At 38.8% G+C, this 14,469-nt stretch overlaps 1 protein-coding gene across 3 annotated transcripts in view; it reads left to right on the top strand.

Moving 5' to 3' along the window:
• Positions 1-14,469, top strand: part of EFNA5 (ephrin A5) — a 277,610-nt gene that overhangs the window by 223,416 nt on the left and 39,725 nt on the right. For all 3 annotated transcript variants that reach the window (XR_011073103.1, XM_068535698.1, XM_068535697.1), the window contains exon 2: positions 6,222-6,514. Coding sequence is in view for 2 of the 3 variants with exons in the window: in XM_068535698.1 (XP_068391799.1) it covers positions 6,222-6,514 (293 nt within the window). In the remaining variant the exon portion in view is untranslated. The remainder of the gene's footprint in view (positions 1-6,221; positions 6,515-14,469) is intronic.

Here is a 14,469-nt window from a genome sequence, read left to right as displayed (position 1 = left end):
ATGTAGTATAATAAGTTGCCTTGTAATTAAAGACGTGACAGTGTAGTTCTGTTCAGATAGGAATGTTAAAACAATCACCTCCTTGACAGATTAAAATACATTTAAAATGTAATAATCAACTCTCCAGTTCATGAGAAATAGCATTTTCATCATTGAGTCCTTTAAAACATTACATGAAAAGGGGATAAAAGTGCCTCACAGCTTCCTAACCTCTAATAAGCACTGTCTCCTTTCAGTAACGCTGTTTCTCTATTTATGGAGTAAAGAAACTTCGCTCAGGAGCTGCTTGATAAAATACCTCAGTACGTATTTCCCTGGAAGCAGGCTCTCTGCTGTGCCAGCAACATATGCTGAAGGCCAATTTAGAACGTTTTAAATATGCACCGTACCCTTCCTTTTCCAGCTACTAAAATGAAATGTATTTTGGCTTTAGCAAATGAGGGATGGAATGAGAGGAGGAACACTGCAGGGGAAAGTGGCTAAAGATGAACTCAGAGAAGGATGATGATGATGGCGCTGCTTCTCTGCAGCCTGAGCCCAGGGCACTGCCTGTGTGTGTCCTGTGAACTCGGCCTCCCAGCTGTCAGTCTCCACACCACGAGAGCATATGGTGATAGAGGAGGAAGTAAGGTCAATGATGTGAAAAACTGTACGTTGAGAAAGAAAGCTAGGTGATGTCTCCTTGCCAAAGCAAAGAGGAACCGAGATCAGAGTAGAGAACTTCCACTTGAGGTCAAGGACTGGAGTGTTCAAGTACTAGATGTCCCCAGTGGAGCGACCCAAGTTTGAAAATAAACTAGTTAGTTAGGAGCAGAGTCCTACGGATCAGGTTAACTATGGTCATGAAACAATGTTTTGGTCCCTGTCTCAGTAGAAACTTGGGGGCACATTGTTGATAACTAAATGCAAAGACAGCCTGTCGACTCTTTTTTTTTTTTTTTTATAAATTTATTTATTTATTTTTGGCTGCGTTGGGTCTTCGTTGCTGCCCACGGGCTTTCTCTAGTTGCGGCGAGCGGGGGCTACTCTTTGTTGCGGTGCGTGGGCTTCTCAGTGCGGTGGCTTCTCTTGTGGAGCATGGGCTCTAGGCGCACGGGCTTCAGTGGTTGCGGCACGCAGCTTCAGTAGTTGTGTCTCGTGGGCTCAGTAGTTGTGCACGGGCTCAGTAGTTGTGGTACGCAGGCTCAGTAGTTGTGGCGCACGGGCTTAGTTGCTCTGCGGCATGTGGGATCTTCCCCAACCAGGGCTCAAACCCATGTCCCCTGCATTGGCAGGTGAATTCTTAACCACTGCGCCACCAGGGAAGTCCCAGACAGCCTGTCAACTCTTACTTCACCTCTGTCATCTTGATTTCACTTGAATTCCAATACTCAATCCATGATTCACTTTCTCCAGACAGGTTATATAAGGAGAGAGATATTAATAGTAGTTTAAATTTATAATAAAAACTGTATTTAGCTGTGGAATGTCATCAGGTAAACACTGAAGACAAACTAAGACAAAAACACATGTCTGCATAGAGACTTTGTAGCTCAAATCGCACCTTTAGTTGTTGTTTTTTTGCTATCGGTAGCCCCAAACTATTTTTTATCCAACCCTTCAGGCAGCCTCTGGGTCATCAAAACAATCATAAAGTGCATAATTCATTTTTAGTAGTTGAATTGATTACAAAGAATTAGTTGCCGTACTGAATTTTATTCTTCTTAATTAAAATGATCCTTTCACAATATATATGACATTCTCAACCAGCCTACTGCCACATTTTGATAAATGTACACAATGTGTTCTTGTCATCCTGTTACATGGAACACTGACCTGAGTAGTCATGCAACCCAGTGGAGGACAAGGGCCATCACTGTATGCATATGAGATGTTTCCTGGCACTTGGGACTTGTATTGTGAGAACACAGGCAGAGCGGTAATCATTTTACTCAAACGCAGTCACTTTTCTAAGTGTGGCAACCATGCCTGCTTTTACGTTGTAAACCACTGTGATAATTTAGTAGAGATTGTATTGTAATTATTGTTGGCGTGTTGGTATGCAGCCAGAAATTCCTACAGTTCATAATATGCAATGGTTTCAGAGAGGTAGAGAACCACAGATACAATAGATGGAATTAAAGATTAGGAGTAAAGAGGAGACATTTATAAGAAAATTTCCCAGAAATTTACAAATGTGTCAAAGCAGGGGCGGGCTACCCATGAAATTTGTAAATATTGGCATGTGGAATCATTCTTCCTAGAGGTGAATTTGCTCATTTAATATGAACTAAAGCTCGTGAAAGTTTCCTGATGGGGAAAAAAAAAAAAAGTTCCCTTCTTGTGAGTGGCTACGGAGCCTAAGAGCACTTTATCCTGTGAAAGGTTGGAATGATGTGCATGAGTCAGGAGCTAACCCTGTGATCTGAGGCTTATTCAGATGTTGATGCACCCTTCCGCTTTCAGTGCAGGAGTTTAGGCTCAACCTAGTGAGGAAGAGAGAAGGGCCAGGACCCCTTGCAGCAGACTTTCCTAGAAGATCAGTGTAAACAGGATGAGGGGAATTACAGTCAGTAAAGCTTTGGGCCATTATGGTTAGGAGGAAAGTATATATGCTTCAGAAGCCATCAGACTGGGGTTGAAATCCTAACTCTGCTACTTATTTCCTGTGGAAAAAAATTGAACTAAGTGGATAACAACTTCTCTGAATGTCATTTTCTCATTGGTATAATGAAACTAATTATAACTACCCAATAAGGATTTCATGTGACAACAGATGTAAAGCCATAAAATAGCAGATCCTGGACATGGCAAATATTTGTTGCATCAGTGAATGTAGGAGAGAACTGAAACCCCATCAAGAATGAGAATCATCCCTCTGGCGAAATACAGAGTGGACCTAAGAACTTGACTTTAGCAATTAAGTCTCAGTTCTGAGGTCAGACTGCTTGGGTTTGAATTCTGCCTCCACCTTTTATTATTCCTGTCACACTGGGCACGTTGCTTGACTTCTTAATCTCAGTTTCCTCATCTCTAACTGGGTATACTAATAGTGTTTATTCTGTGGCGTTGTGATGGAGATTAAATTGAGATAATGAATGTAACGTAATAACCACTCAATAATATTAGCCATACATATGTGCTTCTTCACAGTAAGGCCAGAAAAGAATGATTCAGTGTGACTGTGTAGTCAAAGAGCATAATTTGGGATAGTCTTAGACTATCTAACGCTCAACCTTTCTTTGGATTGTACTTAGCTACATTATACAGATGCCTTTTATGAGTTCCAATTCGTCACTGTTTTTATGTTCACATTGTCCATTCTTTGAAATTTAGTAAAATAATTTATGCAAATTGAATATCTGAAACAGAAGTGTAAGTTGATTCTATGGTAAATCATAATCATTTCTTTGTCATGTACATAGAAGGGTATAAGCGTTAAGTGCTGGGAAAATCTCGTGTTTAAAATTGGCTCCACGGTGATTCACTTAACACCCCACACAAAGTAAATTGTCACCAGAAAAGGATAACTGGTCAACCCAATGTAAAATGGGTCTTCAGTCTCATGGTTTGCTTTATTAAAATTATAGCAGAATTAACAGGGATAAAAGTTTAGAAGAAGGGTAGCTAAACTTGAGGCACCAAAAAACTATGACAATTTGTAGAATAAAGCAATAACCGAATGGGTCCAGACAGTGGCAGTTTTCTTAGTTTTTCACTTTTAAGCAGTGTCCAGTGCCAGTAGAAGCTAAGATGAGTGACACTTAGGGAAAGGAAAAACTTCCCCCTTGCATGTCTTTAAAATCTATAATAATAATATAATAATATAAAGTGCATCTGGGCATTGCCTTCTGCTGCAGTTCTTGTCTGGCTCTCAGCCAGAACTGTCAGCCTACTCTGAGGGCTGATGATTCACAGCCCAGCACCCTTTTATCTGAACGTTGCAGTGTCTTTTCTTTGTACTTTGGCGGTGATGTTACCTTGATGTTCAAAAATCTTTTAAAAGCAACACAGGCTTTCCTTGTATCTTGACAAATCGTTGTCTGCCAGTAATGAAGAAAAAGAAAACCTGGTTTCGTCATCACTGTAAATATAAAGAAATAAATACTTCTGAGGGTTTTCTTGTTTTTAAAAATGGTTATGTATTTTGAGATCCTCTAACTGAGAAGTGATCTGATCATCTTTCCTTATTTCTCTTGCATAAATCAACATGCTGCTTTTCAAAAGCACAGAGCAAGTGGAGTTTCTGGGGATCATTTGATATTTGAGGACAGAATTTAGGATTTTTATATGATTTCCTTTCTTCTGGGATTTTTTAAAAAGGGAAACCTGGGGATTATTTTTATTTCTGTTGTATGCTCTTACTGCCATTGTTTAAAAAGTAATACTTTGTTACTTACCCATTTTAATATATCCTGTTAATAGTAACAGTGCTTTATATTCACGTGTGCTTTTCATACATTTCCTCATCTGAGGCTTGAAGCAGCCGTGTGAGGTCAGCAAGGAAGATTCTCATTATTATTCTACTTAACATGTGAGGAAACTGAGGCTCAGGATGGCTTATGACTCTCCCACTCAACCAGCAGCAGATCTAGTTCTACTCACTCAAAATAAGTAGCTCTTCCACTTTTACCACGGTGTATTTCAGAAGGGACTCTCGACTTTGTCAATGAATATTTAGCATCCAGAGCAAAGGTAGTATTCACAACAACCTGTCAGAGGTCCTTGTTATGTTTGGGTGCTGCCTTTCAAGGAGAACCCTGGGAAACTAGAAGATGTGAAGAGGGTCAAAATACTAGTATGATGAGGAGTCTGGAAACTATACCAGAAATAACCAAAGGAATCGGGATTTTCAAGTCTGGAGAAAGGAAGATACAGAGAGATACAGCTGACATCTCCGAATGTTTTATGTACTACCTGGTGGAAGAGGAATTAGATTTGCTCTTTGTAATTTCAGGCAGCAGAAGTAGGATCACTGGATGGAAATTACACAGAAGTAGATTTATGTTCAATATAAGAAGAAACTTGCTAACATTTAGAGATGTCCAAAGATAGAATAGACTAGCTCACCGTCACTGGGAAGTGTTCTCCCTGAGACTGTCTGACTTGAAGATTTTATGACTTTATGGGCATTGTATTTCAGCAGTGACATAGTTTTGTGATGACCCTCCTAAGGGCTCAGAGAAGAATTTCCTCACCAGCTAAAAACAAAAGTGTTTTGTAGGCTTTTCCACTCTGATTTTGGAAAGTTGTGTACATAACAATTCCTGTTTCACACACCACTGGGTCCTGGGAAAAACTGTTCAGTTGATGGGGAAAGGCACATTAGTTAAAACAAATAAGCAAAACTTTTTCAAGATAAGAATTGAAGCAGACACTGTGATGTGGGCAGTGGTGTGTTTGTGTGCACACATTTTAACTCTTTCAGGATGAAGTGGCCGTGGTTTTGCTGTTTACATCTGACTTCTTACTTTCTCTACTCCTCAGTCCAGCCCTAGAACACAACCTATGAAAGTGAAAGAAATGGGCAGAAAAGTCATTGGACCTAGATGGTTTCAATTTAATAGGGAAAGGGCGAGGGCATCAAAACAGAGATTGGCTAAAACGAGTTTGTGACAAAAGCAGATTTACTAAGGGAAACACCTAACTAGGATCCTAAGTCTTGGTTCCAGGTCTAGCTCAGTGGCTCATTGCTTCATCATTATGCCTTCGGGTTTTCTTTTCCTCTAAAGTGGAAGTGTTGTTCTAGGAATTTTCTTTTCAACTTTTAAATTTTATGATTCTAATTCTCTCAATTTTATCACTCTAATTGTCCACAGTTGCATAGGATATTAAGAATGGTCTCAGTTATAACAAAAACAATTCATTTATTCTTTAAATTTCTTACTCATTTATTCAAAAACATTTATTAAATGAAACGCTATTTTAGAAATATGAAAACTCTGATTTTAACAATGAAAGGGAAACAGCAAATCAGTACCTTTAATACTTAAAATGAAAGTGAAGCACTCCATTGGTAGGGTACTTTGAAACAACGGTAATAGAATTCCTCTGTAAAATGGCATGCTGTTACTTAGATTTGGAACAGCGACAATTCAAACCATGCCTCAAATCATATGGCACCAAATAAAAACTTACTATAATAAATCTTCAGCCTGAGCGTTATTAATGGGTTCAACCACTGATTCCAAGCAGGAAGCCTTTCCTCTATGAATAATCCTATCTTTTTCTTCTTCCAACAGATTCCAGAGGGGTGACTACCACATTGACGTCTGTATCAATGACTACCTGGATGTGTTCTGCCCTCACTATGAGGACTCAGTCCCGGAAGATAAGACTGAGCGTTATGTCCTCTACATGGTGAACTTTGATGGCTACAGTGCCTGCGACCATACTTCCAAAGGGTTCAAGAGATGGGAATGTAACCGGCCTCACTCTCCAAACGGACCACTGAAGTTCTCTGAAAAATTCCAGCTCTTCACACCCTTTTCCCTAGGATTTGAATTCAGACCAGGCCGGGAATATTTCTACATCTGTGAGTATACAGAGATTTATCATGTTGTAGGGCAGCTGCAAGAACCCAGACTGATTTTTTAGCCGTGTTTCAGAGAACTGCAGAGAGCTGGACTCTGCATTATAGATGTCTCCTTGTACATGCATACATCAGGATCCCTAGATACATTAGCTGGGAATTGAGAGCACAAATTAGATTAAACACACAGCGCCTCTCCCCCTATGAAATTGCGTGTCAGCCTGTTCAGTGAACCACTGCTGACTTGTATTTCTTTTAAATGAAAATTGCTAGGACTTCTCCAAAGCTCAGGAAAAGAAAAAGAGATTCCTGAAAAAAGAATTAAAGGAAATAATTAAATGTACATAGCTTGGAGTCGTTGGATTTCCCATTCAGGTGTCAGCAATATCCTTTCAATCATCCACATTTTCAGTTGGAGAAAGCCAAAACTCCTGCAAATGTCAGCAAGCTGATGATAAATACTCGCTTTGCACCAAGGAGAAAAGACAATTATTAAGAGCAGCTGTGTCTTTAAACAGGAAAGAGCGTGAAGAAGTATCTTGGTTTTTTCTCCATCTTACACACCATTACTTCTTCAGGCATCATACTGGTCATGTATTCTAGGTAAATGCTTCTCAAACTTCACTGTGCACAGGTCACCTGGGGATCTTGTTATAATGCAGATTCTGATTCAGGGGGCCTGGGGTGGGGCCCGAGATGTGGTATTTGGAAAGCTCCCCGGTGATGCCACTGCTGCTGGTCTATGGCCCACAGTTGAGTTAGCAGGGTTATAGGAAATACCTAATTTAGGCAGCTTGCTGTGTATCTGGACTTGCCTTTAACTAGTATCAGATATTTAAGCTATCTGGCCTTGCCCACGTGTTTTGACTGTCAGCTGAAGGAGTTAAATGTTAAAAGTACTTTGTTCAGAAGTACATTTACTGACCAGCTTATCATGGCTCAGAAATTTGGGGGATGCAAGATGAAAAGACACTCCCTGTCCTCAAGGAGTGACTGTCTAGTGGGGAGCAGACATTTAAGTAGGCAGTGTAAGTGGAAATAGACAGTTGCTGAATGCCGATGAGTGCAGGGAGCCGTGGGAACGTAGGGGAGGTTGGACCTCACCTGCTTGGAAGAATCAGGAAGTGCAGAGCCAGGCGGGGCCTCCCAGTGTGCTGAGCTGCTTGTCACCTCTGCCTGCCAGGCAAACGAGATAAAGAACGTTCCTGGTTTTCTGATTCATTTCTTCAATCCCAGTGTCCTCCCCCACCTCTCCTCACCCACATGTTTTAAGTCTACAAGGATTTCTAGCTCCTCTTCTTCTCCAGAAAACAGAGTTTTCTAATAAGCCGGATTTCCCCTATCACAAGGGCACTCTCACTTATTGGAATTGAATTTAAGAAGGAAATTGAACAGCACCAGTTTTATTATTTCAGTACATATTTCAGTCGTTAGTCATGAAGAAACATGTAAAAGTCTCGATAGTATCTCACGTTCGATCCATAAAATAAGAAAAGGAATATTGAGTCCCGTGGATGGAGGAAACACTAGCATACAGTGAATTCACATGTTCTCAGGCAGCAGGCTCTTGCCTTTTGCTGATTTTTTACTTTGTGAAAGAATCTCATTCAGCAAAGGAGAAAAAGGAAAAAGGAAGACTTCAGCTGTGGGACAGAGACTCATTAACTGCCTAACTCTAAAATATCATACTGATGTAAGAGGAAATTATTACCAGTTTCAAAACTTTCACATGGTTTCTCAGATTAACAAACAGCAACAAAAGCCAAAAGCAAAAATGAATAGAGGGCACAAAGATGGGAAACATACTCACTAGCTAACTAGCTGATTGCATGATTATTAGAAATTATAGAATCCATTGAGGTTCATAAGCAAGATGTTATTATTCAAATACACCCATAGTGCTTATGACTGGTTTTTCCTCATTTGTGGTTAAATTCAATATTTCACTAAAAATCATTATGTGTCTTCTATAACATTCATTTAACGGAGTCATTTAACTGTCAAGGGCTCCTGTCAAAGTAATTGTTCAAAATGCTTCAAAATATCAAGAGCTTTTTGCTGTTCAGCTGAGTTTAACCTGAATTACTTCTTTTAATGAAAGGTAAAATAGCACAAAATTAGCAGCAAAAAGACGTTCATTTACAGGAAGCGCAGTGGCCTGGTCATCAGTTAAATTGAATTTTCAACCATGTTTTAGAACCATAAGAGCATCCTTCCCTGTCTTTTTAGTAGGGAAAGGGTTTCCTCTCTTCCTTTCACTGCTGAGAGTGGACGTCTTACAGACGTTTCATATACTGTGGTCGTCTTACAGACGTTTCATATACTGTGGTCATAATTAAACTAAAGGATTCTTAGGGGAGAATTGGCCCTCAGTTGAATTTTCCTCTTTCCTAATGTGCATGGAATGAACAAGATGATTGGGAAATGGCTCTTTTCCCACTCATTACATTACATGGAGCCCTACTGCTGATCTCAGGAGCCAGCCTGACTGCCCACTTGTCAGTTTTACAAAACGTCCTTACTAGGCCAGGGGTAGATTTCAGCTCCTCAAGGCCTTAAAATCTCTTCCAAGTTTTCCAAGAGAAAAATGAAAGCTATACCCTTTTGACGGTCCTGCTTCAAGGTGCCGGAGGAAGGCTTAAGCTCAGGGGTGACTGCAGAGGACCGAAAGTCAGATACAAGCTTGAACTGGGGGGGAAGGGAAGAGGAATAGTTCATAACGGGAAGTCCACCTCATCACTTAGACTCAGGACACAGATCGGAGTGTTCTCGTCAAGTTCTGCTTTATCTTCAACAAGCTTTATTTCCTTCTTAATTTCTCCAAGTTATACAAAATTAAGAAAATACAGTAGTTGGAAATACCTCATGAAGTTTCCTGTTTACATTAAAAATAAAATACCATTCACAATTCTAGATCCTTTATTTGTCCCAAGAACGACTCCATGCCATGTCTTCCTTTCCCTGGGAACAGGCAGTGTACTAAGTTGTTGGAATCGCCGATTATCGGTCAGGCAGACTGGGCCCATCCTCTCAATCTGACAGATACTGTTTTTAATCTACAGGAGTTATTTTGGTAAGAGATTGGCATACTAAAATAACTAGAGAAGGTCCGTGGTTTTTCTACCAGTGATAGATTTGCAGAACTGCCCGTCAATAGATTATGGCAATAGTCATTTATATAGACTTCCTAAGGCAAAGAGTTATTTTAGAAACTTCAAAAATGCTCATTTTAGAAATGATTCTCATAAACATTGACCTAATGAGGACATGTTTGAAAGAAGTTTTGTGTCGTTATTTTTAAATCAAAAGAGGCGAAGGGGAATAAATAAGGGCGCCATAAGTTATCTTTGTAAGTTAGTAGAACTGCTGGTTTTGAATGTGTCCTCTTCTGTAAAGTAAGGAAAACTGAGTCCTGGGCCCTTCTCTTGACCTAACGAGGTATATGATTTTGGATAAATCATCTAATCTCTCTGGGTTTCTATTTCCACATCTGTAAAATAATGAGGTTGCAATAGATGATTTCAAACTTTCTTGGAGCTTTAATATATTTTAACATAGGGTCTGCACACTAGGGTAGAGTTAACATCTGTAAAATGGCCCAGCCCAAAGCCTTACTTAGTAGATGTGCAATAAATGCCAGTTAAAGGGATATTTTTAAGGAAAATGGAGAGTGGAGCAGCATATTGGAATTATTGAACTAGTTCTACATTGGCCACGTGACCCACGCCACCATCATCCATTGTCTTGACTAGCGTGGCAGGCTCCTGTTTCCCCTCCTCATGTCACTGCTCTGTCAAAGCCCTCCAGAGACTTCTTCTCTCACCAAGACAAAATCCAAAGTCTCTAACCTGGCAAACAAGGTCCTCTGAGACAAGTCCTCTTCTCCTCCCCACCCTCAGTCTCTTGGATTTCTCCTCCTACCATCTCTGCCTATTGTCTCTCTTCCGGCCACCCTATCCTCCTTGTTCATCATACCTGCCCAGCGCCCCCTGATATCAAGGCCTTGGTTCTTTATCTTCTCTCTGCCTGAGGTTCTCATTGGCCCAGGTCTCCACATCCCTTGCTCTCACTTGCTTTAGGTTGGGCCAAAAAATGTCTTTATCTGAGAGGCTCTTCTGACCTCCCTATATAAAGATAATATCTGTACCATTCTCTACACTCTTAACTCTGCTTTATTTTCGCTCAAGCACTTATCACATTATATATTTATGGTGGTTTGTTCATGGCTATTTCTGCTCTATGTCCTCTATTATATTGTTTGGCATGTAGTAGATGATCAATAAATAAGGCTCACTAGTGTTTATGTGGCACTCACTCTGTTCCAGGCACTGTTCTAAACACCCTACTGTTCTCAAAACAGCACTATGAGGTACTGTTCTTATTTCCCATTTTACAGGTGGAGAAACTGAGGCACAGAAAAGTTAGGTAACTTGAAAAAAGTTCACACAAATGAGAAGTACGTAGCTAATCTGAGAAGAAATTAAGTGAGTAAACAACTAAAAGGAAGTGAAGAGATAAGGCCCTAGGTCTTACACGCTTAAAAAGAAAAATTATATTTTGTATTAAAAAAAGATTAGACATTATTAGCACTACTGTTTAGAGAATATTACTTTATAAACTCTACTGGAACCCCAAATCAGGTAGTGCAAGATACATTTTAAACACATTTATACATTTTCAGCTCTCCAAAGGATACTCTTCCATCTCAACTGTATCTTCCCAGATGGTTGACCTTTTTAATACAATAACTTCAGAAAAGTTGTATTTTCAAAGAAATTCATCTTAAATCCACTGAATATTCAGCATCCAGACTAAATTATGATTGCACACTCGATTCAGGAAACGAGTGGTTTTTAATGAGAGACCTACAATAAGGAAGACAGATGTCATTTTCTTAAAATGATACTAAAAAGGCAGAGAATTCTTCTAGCATTTGCCACATCTAAGGTATAGCTGATCTCCTTCAAAAGAAGATACTTGGAGTAAAGATAGTTTATAGTCATAGCGCTCAGGTGGAATCCAGGAGTTTCTGGGAGATTATTAGGGAATACTCTTGCTAAGCTTATTGGCAAGTAAACTTGAATACCCATGATGCTTTCGTTTTACTCCTTCATAATTGACATGGTGATGTAAGTGTGGAGCTGGAAAATGTCCATTTCCTTGAAGTTAGAATCCTAAAAAATCTCATCAATGAAAAGAACTTTCAAGGAGCTGAAGCTTTCTGCTCCAGTCTTTTTGGTATACATACTTTTTTAAATTAGAAAGAAAATCATGAGGACAGTTTATGCTTCTACGGGCATCATTCTTCAGTGCATACTTGAATTTATGTGGCTAACTGCTAATTCTCTGCTTTGTGTACTTTAATTAAAATTTACAGTCTTAAACTGTGAAGTAATTTTAATATCTACTACACAGTTTTTAAAATTGACAGAATAAGAAATCTAAGTCCTGAAGAGGTATCTTATTGAAATGATCAAGATCAGCTTCAGAAACCATTTGATGGTATAAGATGGTTACTGACTATCCTTTAAGAAGTGTAAGAATATTCAGTAAATCCAGAGAATACTAATATAAAGAAAGTGCTTCATTTGCCAATGGGATATGTTCCAAAAGCTTATTTACAGGTGAGTTGTTTGGAACTTAGAGTGCAGTTTCTCACACAAGTGTTTCTAAAATCAGGCAAGCTCTCTATAATGTGGAAAATCTGCTTAACCGTAATGTTGATTTAAAACTGTATATTTTAAGTGAAAAAAATAGTAGAAAACAGCACATAGAAGAGTTGTTGAGTATTTGTGGAATGAATAAATACTGTAATAGTAAACCAAATAGAAAAAGCAATTAAAATTTTTCTTAGATGATACTGTTTGAGACAAGCAGATAAATTAGAAGCATTAGGTTTTGCTGCACCCACTGCAGCAGTTCCCTAGTTTCTTAGTAACATTTTTTGATCACATGCTGGGGATTATATCAAAGGAGAGGGGGATACATTGCATCAAAGGAGAGAGTGGATCACGGTTAAAAAAAAAAAAAAGAAAAGGCACAGACTCTAGTGAATGCACCCTTGGGCTCAAATCCTTCTTCTGTACTCTTAATAGCTACGTGACTTTGGGTAACTTAACCTCACCAAGCCTCACTTTCTTAATCTGTAAAATGGGTATATAATAATCGTTTATTATCACAATCTTTCTTATTTCCAAGGCTCAATTAAAGAAAGATTTTTAAAGGACCAATTGACTACCAAAAAGATAACTTCAATAATCTACATCCCCAAAATTTTGCACCCTTTGAAAAGTTATGGCAACTTGAATAGCCCTGATTGATATTTTAGTTTAGTAAAAGAAAACCTCGTAAATGCCTCATAAAAATTCACGTTTTAAGCTCATGCCCTATACTGTGAAGGAATATTATGCCGGTTTTACATATGCCTGAGGAAGTCTTCATCCCCCTTTAGATGTCTGGATTTTCAGCAGCTTACTTTAGTAATCTGCATTAAGAATTATTTTGGTCTTGACAGTTCACATGAATCTGCCTTTTTTTCTGAGTTGTTCTTATTGAAATAGAAGAGTGTCAAAACGGCATATTTATCAAAGCAGGAGGTAATCTTTTTCATCTTTCATAGTCTGTTACTCTTGCAGGGGAGGTGACCTGTAAGTACAATGTACTTTCTTAAAATGAACAACTCAATATTTGCTTCAACGTGTGTGTGCATTTTGCTTTTATTATCGAAAAATGTTTTTGATTACTGGAGTCTTATTTTGGCATTAAAGGTTCTAGCACATACTTCAGCTGAGATTCAAGGGGCTTATAACTGAAATTTCCAGGACTGTGGTCAAATACTAATACACCTCCTGCATTTTTTTAGGTATGTAGAGTCAGAGCATGGTACTTAGTGATGCATATTTATATTAACAGAGAAGGGAGTTGAAGGGCAGTGTTAGGAAATCGACAAATTTTAATATTTTCTAAAGTGGAAAAGAATGAATATGGCACAGACATCAAGTAGTAATTGCTCAGATACAGAGTATATCTTAGTTGCTAAAATTTAGGGTTTTTCTTAAGTTTTAAAAAATTTTTAACAAACAATGAAACAGTTTTTCTCTACTTAGACACTAGACGTTTGTCTGGGATTGTATCAGATTTCTGTCTGAAAATAGTCATTCTATTCCCTTCGTATACTTCCAGTGGTCTTTAGTGAACCTGCAAGAATGCACCTTTTTATTTAAAGAATGAGTTTAGAGAATTGTGTCTGTTTCAAGTTGTCCCTAGCCATCTTTTAGGAAAGCTTGAATGGATTTCAAGGGCTCTTAAATGAAGGTTAAATAAAGAACATAAAAGAGGATATTTAGAGACTTCAGGATATTCTTCTGTGTTAACTGTAGGTTTCTCTTATGAAAATGGTTGTTTATTGCCAGGTACCCTGTTAACCTGAACGGGAAGGCTGGGCGTCAGCTCGGGCACGGCTGGAGCACAGACGCTTCACCTGGTGTGTTTCACAGAGTCTGAGTGAAATCAAAGGTGGAGGAGGCAATTAATAGGAACAAAGGATATTTTAAAACACTTTATTATTTTTAAAATTTTGGGCAGTATCATTTGATCAAGTAGGGAGAATTTTAAAAAGAAATGCATGCCCTATTAAATGACTAAAGGATGAGATACTGTTAAAAAGAATCAGAGAAATGAATGCTGGGTTTGTGAAAAAGGAAACTGGGGCAAACATCACTGCTTAATAGATTTTGACTTTGGGACCGTTCTTAAAGTTTGCAAAGGGAGCCTTAAAGCCTATGGAATAATTGGGGCTTGCTGGCAATTCATGGTACCAGCCATAAGAAACAGAAGACTCATAAGAATTCTTCCCATTGCTCGAATTTTTCAAAGGCTGCGACACTCAGATAAGAAGTTCAAAAACAAAATAATTTCTGTGTTCCTTTTAAGAGTTTAAAATGCTATAAGATTGAGGG

Source organism: Eschrichtius robustus, chromosome 2, assembly GCF_028021215.1.
Source record: "Eschrichtius robustus isolate mEscRob2 chromosome 2, mEscRob2.pri, whole genome shotgun sequence".
Classification (NCBI taxonomy): Eukaryota; Metazoa; Chordata; class Mammalia; order Artiodactyla; family Eschrichtiidae; genus Eschrichtius; species Eschrichtius robustus.
This window is presented reverse-complemented; position numbering and strand designations above follow the sequence as displayed.